At 40.0% G+C, this 20849-nt stretch overlaps 1 protein-coding gene across 1 annotated transcript in view; it reads left to right on the forward strand.

Annotated features, from left to right (window-relative positions):
* The window catches only part of Dnah5 (dynein axonemal heavy chain 5), a 245260-nt gene that overhangs the window by 45945 nt on the left and 178466 nt on the right, over positions 1 to 20849 (forward strand). Inside the window, exons 16-23 of the mRNA XM_051151015.1 lie at positions 542 to 713; positions 4822 to 4967; positions 9958 to 10120; positions 10663 to 10896; positions 12998 to 13188; positions 13276 to 13363; positions 17236 to 17369; positions 20556 to 20757. Of these exons, the coding sequence (XP_051006972.1) occupies positions 542 to 713; positions 4822 to 4967; positions 9958 to 10120; positions 10663 to 10896; positions 12998 to 13188; positions 13276 to 13363; positions 17236 to 17369; positions 20556 to 20757 (1330 nt within the window). The remainder of the gene's footprint in view (positions 1 to 541; positions 714 to 4821; positions 4968 to 9957; positions 10121 to 10662; positions 10897 to 12997; positions 13189 to 13275; positions 13364 to 17235; positions 17370 to 20555; positions 20758 to 20849) is intronic.

Consider the following 20849-nt stretch of genomic DNA (forward strand, 5'->3'; position numbering starts at 1 on the left):
TCAGGGGGAGGAGGTCCCCCTTGGTCACAGTCATAGGGAAGGGGGATTGGGGTGAAAGTGGGAGGGAGGGAGGAATGGGAGGATGTATGGGATGGGATAGAAAATGAGATGTAATATGAATTATTTTATCTTTCAATAAAAATGTGTTAAAAAATAAATAAATAAAAAATAAAAGTACTCATCCTGGGAAAAAAAAAGAAAACGGAATGAGTGAGCCCAGCAAGGCACAGGCCGATGTAATCTTCCTCTGACTTAGTTTATAAAAGTTACTTGACTTTTCTCTGTTTTGGCCTGGGTACATGATAAGAAATGATCCTCAATTTCTTTTTTGTTCTCTATTCTAATTTATTGGCTTAGGATTTTGTGGTTGTACAAAAAGTACTTGCTGGTCATCTGCCTTATTTTGCTTCTAACATTCTTCCTGCCAGGATATTAGATCCCAATAGTTTCACCAAAAATAAAAGTTATCTTTTTAGATAAAAATACTAATAGATATTAAAAGAGATGTTTAATCTGGCTGCTTAATCACATTCCATTGCAGATGATGCTTTCTGAATACCAGAGAGTGAAGTCGAAAATGCCTCCTGCCATTGAGCAGCTGATGGTCCCACACCTGGCTAGAGTGGATGAAGCCCTTCAACCTGGCCTGGCTGCCCTGACTTGGACATCCCTGAATATTGGGACATATTTAGAAAGTGCTTTTGCAAAGATCAGTGAGTCTACCCATATGACTTTTATTCCTCAGTTTTGAGAGCAGAATTCTTGTTGCCTACTGGATAATTTGTTATCAATATGCTACTATAAATAATGAAATGAGGAGTAAGGCTCCAAACTTCCACAGTGAATAGCAGAAAACTGCAATGAGTTCAGTAATTTCTTAGAAACTATAAATATCTATTATTTAATACTGTTCCTCGAGGTGATCCATGTAACAAACAAACAAAACAACAAAAACAACAACAATCTTGTTGTGCAAGCTGCAGCGTGTCACACTGTGTCCCACAGTATACTTTGCTCAAACAGCTTTACTTGCAAATGTTCATTTCAATGCGTCGTTGGTCTGGCTTGAGGCCTCTGGGCTCTGCTACACTATCAATACTGAGTCTTCACTGGGTCTCCTCTCAGATATCCTATGGTTTCCTGTGTCATGGATATCCTGCATAGATGGAGATGATGTTGGGATGGGCCAACTCGAATCTCTGTGTCTGGGCCTGGGTAGTAGCTGAGTCGTTCAGCCCATCAGTTCTCCTATACCTGTGCCACCAGGGCCAACTTTGCTGTGCTGCCCAGGCAAGGTGTGGGGCACTCTTCTGTCTGCTGCAGGTCACAAGGGCTAGAGACATTTCTTCAGTGAGACAGTGAGTGTCTTCCATGTGTCTGCCTTTTTAAAGTTTTATTTTATCTTTTAGACTTAGACACTTGTATTCTTTTGTCCAACCTGGTGTGGTCTGCCATCTCTTCTTCATGAACCAACTGTCTCTATTTCTTATAGCCCAGGATAAGAAGTTAAGGGTGCCAGTCTGACTACATTTTCTCATGTGCACGCCCTCTTGCAGCCTCTGTGGTGCTGATAGTTCAGTATTGTATATGTCTCCTAATCATGTAGTCCAACTCCATCCTTCTCTCAAACTGACTGCAAAGGGCTTAAAACCCAGGCTATTTCTTCTACTTCTCTTGTGTATTCTCTGTACCATACTTAGAGACTCAGAGCCGCATAATTTCCATTTCTTTACGTCTTTGAACTTTTCCCAGCATGCTCATTATGCTGCTTCCTTTCTGGTCACAGTTTTCTGGGATTGCCTTTCTAGGTAACTCCTGTAATTCTGCTGTTTCTTTTTTTCTTACCTGAATGAGCTAGGACTTAGTTTACTGATAACCTTAATCACTAGGACTTGTTTCTCAGTAGGTTTCTTACTGTGCCTTTTAAATAACTATGTACCAGTTATTATATGCTAATTCGGCAGGCACATTCTATTCAAGAATATTTGAGAAGTGCTGGGTTGAGGCAGAGAGACAAGGAAGGAATTGGGGCTGGGAGCTAGCTAGTTTCCCCCCAACCTGACAAAAACTAGATTAATTTGGGAAGAAGAAATAGTAATTGAGAAAAGTCTCCCACCAGATTGGTCTGGGGCAAGCTTGAAGTGGAGTTTTTTTGATTGGTGGTTGATATTGAAGGTCCAGCCTACTATGGATAGTGCCACCCCTGGGCAAGTAGTCCTGGATTGTGTAAAAAAGCAGGCTGAGCAAGCTATGAGAAACAAGGCAGTAAGCAGAATGCACCCATGACTTGGGCTTTAGTTCTTTCCTTTAGCTTTCTGTCTTGAGTTCCTTGGATAATGAACTCCAAGCTCTGAGATGAAACAAACCCTTTCCTTCCAAGTTGCTTTTGGTCATGGTGTTTTATTACAGCAATAGAAAACTTATCTAAGACAGTTGCATACTTTTGCTTTAATTTTGTTTGCTTTAGTGGGATCTAGTTTCAGAGATAAATTGTAACAGAGCATTTGCATATTAATGAAGTGTATTTTAGACTCATTGCAATTTGCAAGTGGGATACCAAAAGGTGCACAACTGGATAAGCATAGCATTAGGAGGATGGAGCAAGTTGTGAAACGGTTTTAAAAGGGATCCTCAATTTAAAGGTTAGAATGCAACAATCCAGAGATGCTAAATGGCTTCTAGTATTGAACAGACAGAAGCAATAAGGATGAGTTTCCTTGCCTTTAAACCAATATTCTCTCCAAAATATCTCTCTTTAGAAAATATAACAAGAGTGAATGGGCTAAAATCTCCAAGGAGGCATCTATAAGGTATATAAAGCCTTCATACCGAGAGTTATCACAATCAAATTAGAACAGGCTGCGAAGGTGGTCCTTAGCAGTGTTCTCCCTAGAGAGGCATAAGAATTAGACTCTTAGCAATTTGGATATTTTATTAGATGCTAGCTAGAGAGAAGTAGATAGCTTCTAAGAAAATACTAATTCTCCCTTTTAAATTGGGTTTTGTTTTTTGTAGCTTAAACAAAGAAGACAACGAAGAACAAAATTCATCATCACTGTAGGTGTAGCCATTGTGGTTGGGCACCTCATGGTCAGTTGTTCCTGAACTTTGACCATTTGTGGTTTTCTTTGATAGCCCCAATCTTCTGCATAAAGATGCTTCTTTGATGATGGTAAACAAGCAATGTTAAGTCTCAGGAAAAGTTAGATTCTGTATTGGAATAAATGAGCCAACCTTTAGAATTGCAGGTGTTTAATTGGACCACACATTTGGAAAAAAAAAAAAAACCATTTCTATTCTTTAAAATCATCAGCAGAACTTCAGTGGCATGGCTTCTGTACCCTGTGCATAAACAGTGTTGCTTTTTCTTGAGTTGCTGCTGTAAGTACTGGCCACAAGTTTCATGGCTTCATATAATGCAATTACAGATGTCAGAAATCCGAAGAGTCTCAATGCTACAATCAAGGCACCTTCAGAGAAGGGTCTTCCCAGAAACTCTGTCATGCATGCTTTCCTCAACACCTTCTAGGTCTTACAGGCTGCTCACCTTTATAGGAGAATGACCATGGCATGGTCAGAGCTGCCTCTGTCTGTAGGAGAATGACCATGTCATGTTCAGAGTTGGTGTGTTTCATGGCCAAATCCTTTTCTCTTAACCCCTCTCCTTCCATGGCCACACTCTTCTCTATCTCACTTTGCCCTTCTTGACTTCATCTCATAAGGTCCTTATGACAACCCTGCTTAGATAATCCAGAGCAGTCTTCACATCTCAAGAGCCTCAATACATCTGCAGAGTTCCTTTTGTTGCGTAAGGTAATATTCCCAGAGGATTAGGGATCTCCTTAGGAGATTTTTTTCAAGTTGCCTCAAGTGTCTTTGAAGATGTTACAAAGAATCTGGAGGAAACAAGAGATTTCTATTGAGCACACACACTTAAACAAAAACATCAGTTCTTTCTGCACTGCATACTGTTGTCAGGAAGAACCATTTGGTACGTTGAACAGTTGTCTGAATAATTAGGTTGAAAATTATTGAAATTTAGGTATTTATTACTTAGGTAGTGAAGGCATCGATTCAAGGAAGTGTCAAGAAGTAGCAGAATTTAATTTCAATCACAGTTGTTGCATACACCTTTGGAACAATGGAACAATGAATTATCAGAGGAACAGACATAAGAGTAATTGGCATGATGCACCCAAAGATGAAAGAGTGATCATGGGATAGGCAATCTAAGACCAGGGACCACTCTACATACACAGTCTTAGATGGCCTTCTGGGAAGATGAATCAGAGCTAGGCAGGTAGGAAAGCTGGGAACTGTTAAAGGAGGGACAGTGTGTAGCAACTATGTGTGGAACAGCCAAAAGTACAAAGGGTGCTTTTAAGAGGAATGGCCTCCATACGTTCATGTGTTTGAATGCCTTGTCCCTTGGAACTCTTTGGGAAAGATTAGGAAGTGTAATCTTCTTGGAGGAAGTGTGTCACTAGGGGCAGGCATTGAGGTTTCAAAAACTCATGCCATTTCTAGAGGCTCTCTCTGTCTAATGGTTCTTGTTTCAGCCAGTAAGCTCTCGGCTACTGCTCCAGCACCATTTCTGCCTGCCTTTTGCTATGCTTCCTACCATAATGATCACAGACTCGCTCTCTGAAACTCTAAGAAAGGCCCCATTAAACACTTTCTTCTATAAGTTGTCTTGGTTATGGTTTCTTTTCACTGTAATAGAAAAGTAACTGAGACAGATATGTATAACCCATTCAATCATGTGTTCATGATTACTGATGTGCTTTATCTAATCTGTCATTCACTTTCTTTTTCCCAAAGAGGACCTGGAGCTGCTGCTTGACCGGATCAATGATTTGATTGAATTCCGCATCAGTGACATCCTGGAAGAAATGAGCAGCATCCCACTTTGTCAGCTCCCTCAGGAAGACCCCCTTACTTGTGAAGAATTCCTCCAAATGACAAAGGTTATCAAAAGGCTGATTGAAAAACACTGATTCTTGAATTAAAATTTTATATATAAGGGGCATTTTTGACTAATAAGTTAGGATTTAAAAAAATTCTACATTGCCCCATGATTGAAGTTGTTCAAATGTAGAACCATCTAACAACTTGAAGATAAAGCAAATGTTACCTAAGAAGCTAATAAAGTACTTTCCTTCAGATCAGTTAGAGGGGATCGCTATGGCATGAATTTCCAATTTTTCCATATTTTATGAAGGGAAGAGGGTATTATTTTGGAAGAGCTTCAGTAAGAAAGAGTTAATTATGAAGTAGATTATGAAGTAGTTGGGACATACTATGGGAAAAGTTTCTTCTTTAAGACTTTCTAAAGAGCTGTTTCCAAACTCATATTTTGCAGCATAGAGTTCTGGACTGGTCCCTAGGAAAGCCGGGAAGGGACAGAGGCTATGTTTAAACTACATTTGCACAGACTGTATTTGCAGGTTTATCACACTTCAGTATATGAAAAGAAAGCCCCTGGAAGGTTTCCATCCCAAACATCTTGCAAATGGATATTTTTTTCCTACCTTAGAACCAAACTACTGGCAGAGAGAATCTACAGCTTTTGGGAATGGCACTTTAGTCTCATCTATCACATTCCCTATGGGTGTCCTGGTGTTATGAACCCTTCAAAGATGGTTTTAATATTGTTGGCCAGTGGGTGCTTACCGAGGTCCTATTCCATTCCATTCAGCTTGTGGCTACGCTATAGCTGGGATTCATCACCAAGGCAGAATGGCAGCCATAGCTGGATGACACAGAAGGCAAGCAGAGTCTGGGGGAAGCCTCTCACAGCCTTTCTTATGCTAGCTCTTTCCAGTGAGGCCTCAGAGAGAACTCTTTTCACTCAAAAGGAAACCACAACAGTCGATGTACCAACTTTCTGCCCAGTGAAGTTCACCGCTTGACACTCAAAGTTATTTTTTATTTAAAATTTTATTTATTTATTTATTTATTTGTGTGTGTGTGTGTATAGTGTGTAGGGCGTAGGGCAGGTGTGCACAGAGGCCAGAAAAGGACATCAGATTGCCTGGAGCTGAACTGTTATGATCTCTTCTGGCCTGAACTCTGAACTTTTGAAGAACAACAAACATTTTTCCCCATTAACTTATTTATTCACTTTACAGCCTGATTGCAGCCCCCTCCTCTCCTTGTCCCAGTCTCATCCCCACACACTCTTCCCCCACCCCCCCCCACCTTCTCTGAGGGGAAGGAGAGACCACCCATAAGTACCAGCTGCCCCTGGCACATCAAGTCACATTAGGACTAAGTGCATCCTCTCCTACTGAGGCCAAACAAAGCAGCCCAGCTAGGGGAAATGGATCCAAGGGTAGGCAACAGAGTCAGAGACAGCTCCCCACTCCAGCTGTTAGGGGACCCACATAAAAACCAAGCTGCACATCTGCTACGTATATGTAGGGGATCTAGGTACAGCCCATGGTCTTTGGTTCTTTTCTCCAATCTTCCACAAGGCTGCTTGAGCTCTGCCTACTCTTTGGCTGTAATCTCTGCATCTGTTTCTCTCAGCTGCTGGATGAAGCCTCTCAGATGTCAGTTATGCTAGGCTACTCTCTGAAGCATAGCAGAGTATCACTAATAGTGTCAGGAGTTGCCTGTCTCCCATTGGATGGGTCTCAGGTTGGGCCAGTCATTGGTTGTCTATTCCTTAAATCTCTGCTCCATCTTTATCCCAGCATATGTATCTTGTAGGAAGGACAAAATTTGGGTCAAAGCTTTTGTGGGTGGCTTGGTGTCTACTTCCTTCCAGGGTGAGTCCTACCTGGTGACAGGAGGCAGCCTCTTAGGGCTCCTTGTCTCCATCTGTTTGGATTCTCAGGTAAGGTCACCCTCATAGGCTCCCGGGAGCCTCTCCCATCCCAGGTCTCCAGCTAAGATAAAAAACTCAAGCAACAAGCATTCTTATCCACTGAGACACCTCTTCTGTCCCAATACTCTAAGATTTTATTGGCTTCTGTCACCATGGCACACTCCCCTTTTCATGAAAAGGCTCAGACTCCCAGAAGGAATCGAGTATTCAGTAAAAACCATGTTGTTTACAGAAGCAGTCTAGTCACAGAAGCCAGATAACAGTGAGAACTCACCTGAATCAGATCTCCTGGAAGAGGAGGGTTTCACACTCGCATGCAACTCTTTAAGAGGACAGGGCCAGGCATTTGGTGTTAACACCCTTTGCACATATGGTGAATTTCAATTTATATTAGCGTGTTATTAGCTGATTAAAACTTAATGCCTACAATTTAGAATTATGTTTGCCCTTCTCACAGTGATTTTTATTTTTTCCTGCTGATTTTTTTAAAGTTCCCTTTTCATTATAAAAGACACCACTTAGCTCTTTGCTGTTTACAAAATGTAGCTTAAAAAATTCAATTTCAGCTGTCCGATTGCTGTGAGTTTGAGGCCAGCCTGGTTTACAAAGCGAGTCTAGGACAGCCAAGGCTACACAGAAAAACCATGTCTCAAAAAACCGAAAAAAAAAAAAAAATCAAATCCAAGTTTTAGAGTTTAGAAATAGAGAAATTAGCATTTATAGCAATAATATCACAATTGTTATGATTTTTATATATTTCATTACTCTTATTGTATTCACAGCAAGTTTACATAGTGCTTTTCCTTTTTGCCTCTTAGATATTAATTCTTTCCTCTTGATATGTATGTATATGTATATATATTTATATTTATTTATTTATGACACTATATGGCTTTCACAGGCACCACTTATATTCTACCTTCATAACATTTTATTGAGATGATAGATATCATTTCTTTCTACTGGACATTAAGTGGCTCCCAAAGTTTGTCAATTTTGCCAAGAGCTATAATAAATATATATGTATAATATTTTGGCCTTCAGGATCATTGCCCCCAAATAATATTATTGTACCAAACTGTGTAGTTTTATTTTACAGCTCATTATAGTCATAGACAAATTGTTTTTCAAGTATGATCCCAATGTATAATGCCATAATACAATAATACCAATTTCACTACCTTGTGAAAAATACTGTTCTATTATAAATTATTAATTTTATCTTGAATAGAAAAATAACACACTCTAAATTAATCTGTATTTTGGTTACCAATAGAGTAAGTGCTTTCTATTGACTTACTTCTACAAACTGTTTTATAAGTTTTACCTTTTTCATTCACTTATGTATCATTTCCTAATTTTTATTTTTGTTTTTTAGAATATATAATTACAGTACTTTCACTCCTTGCATACTTTCAAATTTCAAATGGCTCTTTTTCCATTAATTGTTGTTACATATGTATATGTATATATTTATACATATATATTCCTAAATATGTAAATATAATTATGGTTTCTCTTAGGAAGAGTTGAGGGAGCTGAGTAATCTTGTTGGAGTAATATTAATTTTTGAGAGTTGCTTTCCAAAACCTGCAGTAGAGAGGGATTCTAGAATTTCACATCTATGTCCCAGCTGCTGAGAGGTCTGAAGTGACTGTGAGGAAGTTACTGAGGATTCACTTCCTGGGAGAGCTGGCCTTGAGCCTGAGAGATGGTATCATGGCCCATTCTGGGCCTCTCTAGCATAGAGTCAGAGGGCTCAAGAGACAGTGTTAAAGGAATATGAAGGCTCTCTTAGTGGACAAGGAGTCAGTTGATTTAGAATGAGGCAAACAAGCTTGCCAAATAGGTTCCTTGGTTGAATGTCATTTGCTAGTCAATAATAACAGGCACTTCTTGAGGATTTCATTTGTTCTGGACACTCCTCCCAGCATTTACATATGTCATCATATGGGTAATCATAGCCATACCAGCTTCACCCTTGGTTCCCCTTCTAACTTCAAATCCTTAAAAAAAAACAAAAACCACTCTGAGTCCAGTCTGTGTCACCCATGTGCACATGCTTGTGACTCTCCCTCCCTAGCAGCTATCAGCTCTCCTCAGGTAGGGATGGGGCCTCAGGAGGGTCTCCCTCTCCGTGCTGGCTTGGTCTTGTGTAGCTAACTAGCGATGAGTTTATGTGCGTAATAGTCATGTCATGTCCAGAGACCAGCATTTCACAGCTATCTTCTGGGCTCAAAAGCAAAACAAAATAGAACCAGGTTAAGATGTGTAGTTTGGTGATGTTCAGTTGAGTGACATTGCTATTTGATATTTTCTTGATAATAACCAAGTTTAAAGGCTTGATTGAGGATATATTACACTATTCAATTTAATGGCAAGTCACATGTCTTGCAGAAGACGGGTGGGTAGAAGTCAAAGTTGCAAAATGAGGGGGTGTCAGAACCACTAATTGATGTACACAGTCCATGAACGTGCTAGAGTCTCAATAGATAAGTCAATGGCACTTGAGCTGGATTCGGGAACTGTGGCCGGCAGACGTCTATTTTCACTGAGCTTCCCTCCAAGTCGGTGATGTAAGAAACACTTCCACGTGCTTTACCTGTCTTTATGCATCTGTCACGGAATCTGCCGCAGTGCTTAATACTGTGTTATATTTGTCTTGCTCATTTCTGAGAAAGACGCAACCTAGCTGAAGTGGCGAAAGCTGTGAAATGAAGTGTATGACAACGGCTTGCCGGAAATGACGAGAAGGGAAGACAGTTGGAAAGGGCAGGTTCACATCAGATGAAGAAAGTTTCATGGGACCAGAGGCTGCTGATGGCCTTGGGAGTTCTTTCCTGTGTGCTTGGTCTATTCTCCTGGCTCCAGTTGGATGGTTGTTCAGTTTTACATAGTGTTGGGTCCAAGCCCAAGGAATGGAGCCACTCACTCTAGACTTTCCCACCTCCTTTGATTCTAGATGTTAAGTCGACAGGTGAGATTAGCCACCAGAGTGTCAAGCCGTCACTGAAGCTAAAGTGTCAGTGGGAGGCTGAACCTGTGCCCTTACCACTCTTCCTAATGAGCTTTCAAGAGCCACAGAAACACATGTGACTGTCCTCTTTTGTTCTTATTGTCCGTAGGACCTTTGCGTGAATGGTGCTCAGATGCTCCACTTTAAAAGTTCCCTGGTGGAGGAAGCAGTGAATGAGCTAATAAGCATGCTTCTGGATGTGGCTGTCCCACCTGAAGGAGCCAGTGGAAATGTCTGTCCTGACAGTGCTAGTGCTCATGGTGGCACTCCAGGTAAGATAGGAGGCAGTGAAATGCTCTGCTTCCCCCCCCCCCCCAGGATACTTATTGAAAACTAAATTTAATTTTCTACACAGCAATCAATTTCATACTTCTATAAACACTGCCTTGATTTTATACTGACATCTATAAATCAGAAATTATGCTTCTGCACAAATGGCAATGACTTGGTTGCTTATTCTCATTGTTTTGTGTTAAACTGTATAAACTAAGGCAAACCTTTTCCAACAGAGAGGGAGGATGTTATTTATTTATTTATTTTTTAGCACTGTTGCTGAGAGAGAACACACCAGAACGTGGGTCCTCAAGGGCCAGTATAGCTTTTAACCTACAGTTGTTGATCTGTTACAGGCTGTTTTCTCACACCGAGATGATCTCTATTGGGCCACCTTATACCCTGATTTCTTCTTCCAATTCGTCAGCGATTTCACTTTTTCAGATTCAAGGCATTTAACTGATACTGAGATTGTGTCTAATTTATCTTAATTTCCCCCATAATTTAATGGCTCTCCACCCACCCTGTCTCTCTCTCTCAGGAGGAAGAGAAGAGCATCCTGAGACCTTGGCATCTTCCTTTAATGCTGGGGCCTGTCCTCTGCCTTTGTCAGGAACGGCACGGAGAAAGAAAGAGAGTGAGAAGTTAGAGGAAGCCCGTGAGCTGCTTTCCCACTTTAACCATCAAAACATGGATGCTCTTTTGAAAGTGACAAGGAATACGCTTGAGGCCATTCGCAGGCGCGTTCATTCCTCCCACATGATTAACTTCCGGGGTATGATCTTGCACAATTTGCCTATTAGTTAATCAGGTAGAAGCCGTGTGTGTGTGTGTGTGTGTGTGTGTGTGTGTGTGTGTGTACATACATTCCTGTTTTAATTTAAGCAATTAAAAACACTCTATCGTTCATTGGATACCTCCTTATGAGTTTAAGCAGCATGAATTTTGGTCATGTCAACAAATGCTATGATGTGGATTCTCTCATCACTTAATGTTAAAACTGAGAAACCCAGGGCCCAGAAAGACTAATTTACTGAGGTTACTTGATGACAAAAAAAAAAAAAAAAAAAAAAAAAAAAAAAAAAAAAAAAAAAAAATCAACATAATATAACAATTTCTTGCATTAAGATGAAAATGTGAAGAAAATTATTTAATCCAAGAGAGAAAAACAGGTTTTAAAGAAGACACATGGGGGATTTGTTTCAGTGGTGAATTTTTAACTATTAACCGAACTTATTAATGAGAAAAGATTGATGTCATCCCTTTAAAATTTAGAATTTTTTTTTTAATTAATTTATTCTTGTTACATCTCAATGTTTATCCCATCCCTTGTATCCTCCCATTCCTCCCCCCCCATTTTCCCATTATTCCCCTCCCCTATGACTGTTCCTGAGGGGGATTACGTCCCCCTATATATTCTCATAGGGTATCAAGTCTCTTCTTGGCTACTTGCTGTCCTTCCTCTGTTGTCCCTCAGTAGAAGAGTGGATAAAGAAACTGTGGTACATATACACTATGGAATACTACTCAGCTATTAAAAACAAGGAATTCCCGAAATTTGTGGATAAAATGGATTGAGCTAGAAATGATCATAATGAGTGAGTTAACCCAGAAGCAGAAAGAATCAAATGGTATATACTCACTTATATCTGCATACTAGCCCAAGGGGCATGTCCCACGAAAGCCTTCACTTACCAGGAAACTGGGACAGAGGGGAAGGCATCCTATTGGGACTCTAAATGAGAGACGCATGGGAGAACAGCAAAATAAAAGGATCCAGAGGGTCCTAGAAATCTACAAGTAGAATAAAATTTAGAATTTATTTTACTATCTTAATAATACTTCAGCTGCCTTCTTCACTGTGAATGCCCTCATGTTTTTCTCAGCACTGTTCAGAAAAAGGTTCTGGCCTTTCTAGGTATGTAGGGATATTCTGAAGTTAAAATCTAAATTAAGAATAATAGAAAAGGAAATAGTAATTAATTGAAACAAAAATAATAATAGGATAATAAAATCTTACTTATTTGGAAGATTTGTAATTAAAGGGAAGGTTTATATTGCTTTAAAAGTAGAGGAAGAAATGAAGGATCTGTGAAGGCATGTTTTGGGGCATAGCTTTCACTTACTTCAGAATGGATGACAATTCTTTCCTTAGAGACAAGGATTCACCAAATGCTGGCTCATATGTTAATACATTAATCCTAGTTATTGCATAGCTTTGTACATTACAAGAATTTTCCACCATATAAAATTATTTGAAGTTCATATGCAGATGATTATATACACATGCATCTCTAATTCTGAAACGTACAGCTTAAACCTATAGCTATTATATATACATATACCTACATATATACATATATATATATAAAATCAATGGCCCCTTTATATTTATTATAAATAATGAGTTACATTCAAGTTTTTTCCTGTCTCTGACAATTGATCGAAAGTTTGGAATATGTTCACTGTGAAAGGTGTTTTATTTGAAATTCCAAAAATTTGCTTTTTGTAACTTTTATTTATTATATTTGCTCTTTATTTCTTGTTTGCTTACATTTGCTTGCATTTAACTCATTGCTGGCATCCTGCTACTTGCAATTATCATTTTTAAAATCTCATGTAAGACTTAATACTTGACCATGATTCTACACTGAAAGTTTTCTTTTATGGAGACAAACCAGCAAACCACAGTCAGCAGAATGACTTGGGATCCGCTGAGTTGCTGCTATATTGAGTAAAACAAGATATTCACATATTCACACAGTTGTTAGTTTGACAAATATTTGTCTGGTTGTATGTGTATTATGCATACCTTAATTTTCCTGTGGTCTATCATGGATATTCCATTTTCAATTAAAAATGGTGCATTAACTCAGACAGTAACAGTGCGTCTAAGGCAAAGCAGAACCACCTTCCTATTTTCCGAGCAAGCATCACTCTGGCCATTCCTAACATTGCCATGACTCCTGCCCTGGAAGACATACAGCAGACACTGAACAAAGTTGTGGAGTGCATCATCAGCGTCCCCAAGGGGGTTAGACAGTGGAGCAGTGAGCCGTTGTCCAAGGTTGGTAGAGCATGAAAAGCAGATTCCTTTGGAAGTTGCTCTTTTTAAAGATAGGGCAAAGCTGAAAAGCATCCTTTTCTATTCTAGAGAAAGATGCAAGAAAGAAAAATGGCTGCTGTGCAGAACAATGAAGACAGTGACTCTGATGCGGAGGCAGAGGAAAGTGAACTGCAAGGTAAATATGCCTTAAAATTTTTAAACATTGAAAAAGCCCCCCCCCCTCTCTCTCGTATGTGTGTGCATACATGCATGTGTGCCTGCACACACCTGTGAGTGTGTGTGTGTCTGTATATGTGTATGTACATGCAGATGCCCATGGAGGCCAGAAGAGGGAGCTAGAGTTATGGGCAGTTATAACGCACTTGATGTAGTGCTGGAAACTGAACTGGGGTCCTCTGCAAGAAGAGTATGTGCTTTCAATTGGTGAGCCACATTGCCCAAGTTTTAAACAAAGTCATTGCAAATACAGTGTTATAGAGATTTAGACATTTCATGCATCTTGTGCAGTTTTTAAACCATGTTCAATCAGGGCATTCTTCTCTGAGACCATCTTCAGTTTAAAAACATTAAGATCCACATACTGATATGTTAGTGTCACGTTATCTCTTGCTTCTGTCACATTTATCACAACTGCTGGCGCATAACTGATGTTTGCTCTGATCTTTTAATGGCTGAAGGTAGGAAATGCTTTTAATTTCACACTTTACTGAGAAACTGGTTTTCATCACAATGAGCATTTCCTGGCATGTTACAGATATTTTTGACCTATTATGAGTCCTGTTTTGTTAACATCCTCTGTGTGTTGCTGTGCATCCTACAGCTTTCATTTGTGGTCTGTAAAATTGGGGAGCATAAGACATCCAAGTTGCTAATGACATCAGATGTCATCTTCAGTCCTTTTAAATCAGCATCACAGTTAGCAAGCCAAGCATAATTTTGTTGGTGTTGCTGTCCCCTGAGATGATAAATTGACTAACCAAAGGAAGAAACTGAAGCCAATCCTCCTTGAAATAGAGCTAATGAGGAAGGTAGCAGAAAATACTTTGCTATAAGATCTATCTATTATCTGTCTGTCTATCTATCTATCTATCTATCTATCTATCTATCTATCTATCTATCATCTATCTATTAACTTAAGCTAAAAAGCACTTTCTGGAGCTGGACAGATGGCTCATCAGGTAGGAATACATACAGCTCTTGCTGAGGACCTGATTTTGCTTCCCAACACCTGTCTGATAGTTCACAGATGCTTGCATCTTCAGCTCCAGGGCATCTGTTGCCCTTTTCTGTCTTCTGTGGGCACTTTCACTCATGTGAGCTCGCCCACCCAACACATACATACAATTAAAAAACAAGCCTTAAAAAGAAGCCTTAAAATATTTGCTCTTATTGTATTAGGTTCTATTTATTTTTACCTGGTAATATTGCTTTAGTTACTATAATCATATAAAATTCAGAGTCATCTACTGAGAATATGATCAACTGTGAATTGAAGAAAAAAAAAATATGTACTGAAAACATGACCAAAGAGCTAAAGCTTCAGACTACAGCCTGTCTGTCTCTTTCTTTAGAAGTACAGTTCAGAGTGTTTTGTGTACTGAGTCTCATCACAGTATAAGTTTAGAACATTGTTGTAATCTGAGGGCTAATCCCTGCACTAGTTAGCACTCAGTCTACTTTCTCTCTCTGTTCAGCCTTTGTAAGCCGCTGACCGACCTTCCATTCCCAGTGATGGGTCGTTCTATATGTGGTGTTATGTGGCTGATTTTTTCCCATTTGTCCTGCTATTTCCATTTTATTCATATGTAGCATGTAGCACTCATGTCGCATTTTTCTCACTGTAGTGCTGTAGATGGAACCCCAGGCCCTGCATATGCCTGGCAAGTGCTCTGCTACTGTCTTCATCCTTACACCATGTCTGTTTGTGACAGGACCTTGCTGTGTAGAATAGGCTGGTCTTGAACTCAAGAGTCTCCTGCTCATAGCTTCTAAGTGCCAGGGTTGCAGGCACATAGTGTTCACTGCCTTTTATCGTTGAATTATATTTCACACTATAGGTAAACGTCATTTATGCATTAGTAAGTTGGCGAACAGACTGTTTCCATTTTTAACTGTTAATTAAGAATTCTGCCAAATATGTAGTACTGTTTGTGTTTTTATGCATATGTACATGTGTATGCAGGTGTTTATGTGTGCATGCATGTATATGCACATATGGAGGTCAAAAGATGATGTTAGGTGTCTTCCTCAATTGCACCCCATCTTGTGTTTTGAGTTTTAAGTTCTACTTAGCTGCATTTTCATTTTGTATCTAAGAAACAGTTGCTTAGCAAAAAATTAGGAGGATTTATGCTCTTTTAAAGTTGCATAGCTTAGCATTTATATTTCAGTCTATGATTCATTTTCACTGAAGGTGGAGTTCAATTCAGTCTTTTCCACGTGGGTGTATACTTGTGCCACCAATGTTAAGCTAAGAAATCGTTATTATATAGGTGAATTTTCTTGAGACCTTTGTTGAAATTCACACATACAGTGTGTATGTGTGTGTGTGTGTGTGTGTGTGTGTGTGTGTGTGTGTGTGTACGTGTGTAAATCTAAATCGTTTTCCCCCTGGACTCTCAGTTTTATTCTGTTAATGTCAGCTCATGCTTATTCTAATGTGACATTGTCTTTACTAATATAGCTTTGTAGTACACTTCCAAAAAACCATTTATTTATTCTTTTACAATTTCATTCGCCTATGCTATTCTTTGTTCAAAGTTCCTTGTCATTATTCTTTCTTCTTACAGTCCCATCAAACAGTTTCTTCTTCCAAAGTGCCTCCTCCCTGCCTCACGCCATTTTTTTTTTTTTTTTTTGTGACCCATAGAATGTAATTAGGGCTGTCTGCGTGAGCATGGGTGGCTACACTCATTTGTTTGAGTGGGGACAAGGGAGTAGGGGCATATCAGCGAGAAATATAACCACGCCCACTATTCTATCTCTAACCCCTCTGGGAGGGGTGGTGTCAGGGAGTGTGAGTCCTGTCCAGTTTTATTCTTTTTCAAACTCACTTAAGCTACTGGATCCCTCAGGCTTCTGTATGACTGGTAGGACCAGTTTGTTAGTTTCTAAGAAAAAAGCAGTTCCAACATGTGGCATATTTAAGTGTAGAAGGATTTAAATTACACAAATCATGTCTTTCTGATCACACAACAAGACTGATGTACATATAAACTCGCAGAAACTGTGACAAGTGCAGAAGTCCTGCGCAGGTCCATGCCACGTAAAGTCCCAGCACTGAGATTGTGAAGTGGAACACAGTGTCCCACCCCCTAACCAAGATGATATTTGCAATTGATGTCTGACAGAAAAAGAGAAATCAGTTTTCTCCAATGGAGTGTCATTGGGTATATTAATCTTGCCAGGGAGTAGAGGAGTTGGCCAACACAAAATCAATTATTTATTTTTTTAATTAATTAATTAATTTTTTGTTTTGGCATATTTTGTCTTATTGGTCTTTTGATTGCTTGTTTTGATTCTGTTTCTTTTGAAAGAAGGTAAGAGAAAGAACATGAAATTTGGTGAGGTTCTGACTCAGGCTAGACAAAGATCAATTCTTTGGATCCAGTTCATTCGGGGAGCTTCCAGTCATGCCAGTTAGTAATGGTTCTTCAGGTCTTGGCAAAGAGACTCAAATCTAGTCCCACCCCGCCTTGGAGTGCTGTGTGGCAGGTTTTCATAGCTATAGGAATCCAAGGCTGTGATGGTTTAAGTCTGCCACGTAGCCAGAGAGGAAACAATGAGCACAGCAGGGCACGTCCCAGCAGAATTCGCTCTTGCCACCAAGACCCAGCACTTCTTCTGGAAGGAACACTTTTTGGATGGTTGCAGACTTTGCTTAATTTTACTAGTAGCAAAAACAGTTAAGTTTGTCAGTTCCTCTACTATTTTCATTGCTTCTATGTAGACTTTAAGTATTGCTATCATTCCTGAAACTTGCACGGTCTATGTTCTGTAGACTGTTGATAATAACATCTCTGTTTTTCCTTTTCTCTTCTGCTTCAGAAACACTGGAGATAGCATCTGTAAACTTGCCCATTCCTGTGCACACCCAGAATTACTATAAGACTATTTCTGACAACAAAGAGATTGTAAAATTAGTATCTGTGCTCAGCACAGTCATCAACTCCACCAAGAAGGTATGTGTGTTAGGAGGCTGTTGCAGGCCCTGGACTGCCCGGCATGTGCTTGCGTGAACTCCATCATAAGCTCACCCTGCATGCAGCCTGATTTCACCCCTGATGGCTTCCCTGAGCAATGAGAGGCATCTTGTCTGTGTTCAGTGAATGTGCATTCACTGAAGATCCTTTAATTAGAATGCAATGGGAAGAGAGCTGTGAACTTTCTGTTTCATATCATGTTCTGATTAATGTCTTTAAACTCTTTTGTTAATATACATTGATCTAATTTTTAAAAAACTCTAGAAACTGTGGTACATATACACTATGGAATACTACTCAGCTATTAAAAACAAGGAATTCCTGAAATTTGTGGATAAATGGATTGAGCTAGAAATGATCATAATGAGTGAGTTAACCCAGAAGCAGAAAGAATCAAATGGTATATACTCACTTATATCTGCATACTAGCCCAAGGGGCATGTCCCACGAAAGCCTTCACTTACCAGGAAACTGGGACAGAGGGGAAGGCATCCTATTGGGACTCTAAATGAGAGACACATGGGAGAATAGCAAAATAAAAGGATCCAGAGGGTCCTAGAAATCTACAAGTAGAACAATATGATAGGCAGATTTGGGCCCAGGAGTCCCGCTCAAACTAAGGCACCAGCCAAGGACAATACAGGAGGTAAACTTTAAACCCCTACCCAGATCTAGCCAATGGTCAGAACATTCTCCACAGTTGAGTGGAGAATGTGATACGACTTTCTCACGTACTCTGGTGCCTCACATTTGACCATGTCCCCTGGAGGGGGAGACCTGGTGGCACTCAGAGGAAGGACAGCAAGTAGCCAAGAAGAGACTTGATACCCTATGAGAATATATAGGGGGACGTAATCCCCCTCAGGAACAGTCATAGGGGAGGGGAATAATGGGAAAATGGGGGTGGGGGCGGGGGAGGAATGGGAGGATACAAGGGATGGGATAAACATTGAGATGTAACAAGAATAAATTAATAAAAAAAAAAAAAAAAAAAAAAAAAACTCTGTTATACTGAAACCCACAATTCAAACTGAGGTGACAGTTCCCCAGTTCTCCTTCAAAGTGTAAAACAGTAAAGTGTGCAGTTGGTGTGTGTGCGTGTGTATGTGCGTGTGTGTGTGTGTGTGTGTGTGTGTGTGTGTGTGCATGTGTGTCTATCCATGTGTTTGTATGGGTATACTTACCTGTGTGTACACATGTAGAGGCCAGAGGTTGCTGTTGTTTCCTGTATTGCTTCCCACCTTATTTTTGAGAGAGGGTTTCTCACTGAACTAGAGGCTCCCCTTCTCCCCCCACCTTTGACCTGGGTTGACTGGCTGGAGAGCAGGTTGCTAGGATTTTTTTGCACTGCACCCCTATCACTAGGATTATGGAGGTGTCAGCTGCACTAGGCTTTACACAGATGCTGGGGATACAAACTCAGGACTCCTGCCTGAACAGCAGGCTCTTTACCCAGTGGGTCTCCTCACTAGACTCAGGGCTCAGGGTTTTCCCCACATTACCTCTTGGCCAGTAGACAATATGTTCTCACTTTTCTTATATGTGGGCAGGCAAAACTTATAAAATATTACATGAATATATATATATATATTCACATGGAGTTCAGATAAAATGGAGTTTTGAAATTTTACTACCATCAACACAAACTCATGCTGGCTGGCTGTAAAGCCAGTTCAATATTTTTCCAACCTGCTTACTCCAACCCCACTTCAATTTTCCTTTTATATCCAGACAGATTTGCCCTTGTAGGTAAAAGGCTTAAGATTCTGAAGTCTGTTTTTGTTTACAGGCTATACACATATTTATTAAAACCTGACTCTCAGGTGTCTCTCAGTGATGAACGCACAGTTGTTGTTTAATAAGTGTATGTTTTCTGTGGCTGTCTTTACTAGAATGAGCTATGTTTGTTTGGAGGCATCAGAAAAGCTGCTGTTGCTGTAACAAGATGAGGAAATGTTGTTAAGTTGTGCTTAAGGTATTCCTGAGGGAATGACAAGTCTTTGCATGGATTCATATTTAATCTGTTGTTCTTAGCATTTTGAAGATCCTGTGTGTAACTTTCCTCTAGGGACAGTATTCATATATTCAGCAATTATTTATCTAACGCTTGGTTTAGCAGGCTGTGTACTAAAAGGATCAGGAAAAAGTAGTCTATGGAAATAAGTAATTAGATATATTTTCAGCTGCATCAATAATTATAGAGAAAGTGGTGGAAGTAAGCCAGCACATGATGTGTTAGCCACTTCTCTCTGCTATGAGGAGATGCCTCACACAGCTACTGAAGAAAGGAAGGATTTACTTTGGCTTGCAGTAAGAGAGCTCAGTGCATCGCAGCAAGTAAGGCATGGGAGCGACAGCATGTGATCTGTCATCAGGAGTCAGCGAGAGATGAACGCTGGTGCTCCACTATATTTCTCCTTCCTTCACTTTCATTCGGTCCACATTCCCAGGCCATAGGATGTGATGCTGACATTCAGGGTGGGTTTTCTCTCCCCAGTTAAACCTCTCAGATGTGTCTGCACAGACTTGTCCAAAAAAGTGTGTCTTCTAGGGGGATCTAAATCCAATCAAACTGGCAATAAGAGCTAATTGCCACAGCAGTAGAGTCTAGTGCTTTCTCAGACTATAGCCAGCCACTCTGATGGAAATCTAAAGATGAGGCACAATGAATTTAATGACCGGGGGCTAGCAACAAAAATATGTGTGGCATTCTTTTAACTATAGGAAAGATACATACAGAGCCTAGTCTTCTTTAATGTAGTAGTGAGTCCTTGTATGTAGTGTGGATCCTTGGAGGAGACTTGAGGATACAATGACCCACAGGGTTTTTCTCCTGTGCTTCCTGATGGCACAATCTTGCTCATTCTTTTTGACCTGATGTCAACCTCTAATCAAGGTATTTCTGCCCCCAATGGCCAACAAGGATTTTCTTTCCTTCTAGTTTCTACAGAGTTCTTTCTTCTCCTTTTAGACTAACGATGACAGGTTACTGTTAAAGTCGTGGTGTATAGCTTGTTTCTGTGTTTTTTCCATTTCCTCCTAGATCATTAACGAGACATGTTAATAGCTCCGTGTTAACCACCAACAGTGAGCCAGCCCTCGGTTGTATCATGAGAGCATCTCAGACTCTTCCTTTTCTACACAAATCTGTTATTTCTATTCTAGGAAGTCATCACATCCATGGACCACTTCAAATGCTACAATCACATTTGGCAGAAGGAGAAGGAAGAGACCATTATGGCATTTATTACACAAAACCCTTTGCTTTCTGAATTCGAGTCCAGGATTCTTTATTTCCAAAGCCTTGAGCAGGAAATTAATGCAGAGCCTGAACACATCCATGTGGGTTCCATCGCTCTGTACACAGGTTGGTTAAATGTCTCTCAGGCAGTCATGAAAACACAGCAGCACGCGCTCTGTCTCTCTAGATTAGTGTTCCAGAGAATTCTAGCTTTCTTA

This window comes from Acomys russatus, chromosome 9 (genome assembly GCF_903995435.1).
Source record: "Acomys russatus chromosome 9, mAcoRus1.1, whole genome shotgun sequence".
Classification (NCBI taxonomy): Eukaryota; Metazoa; Chordata; class Mammalia; order Rodentia; family Muridae; genus Acomys; species Acomys russatus.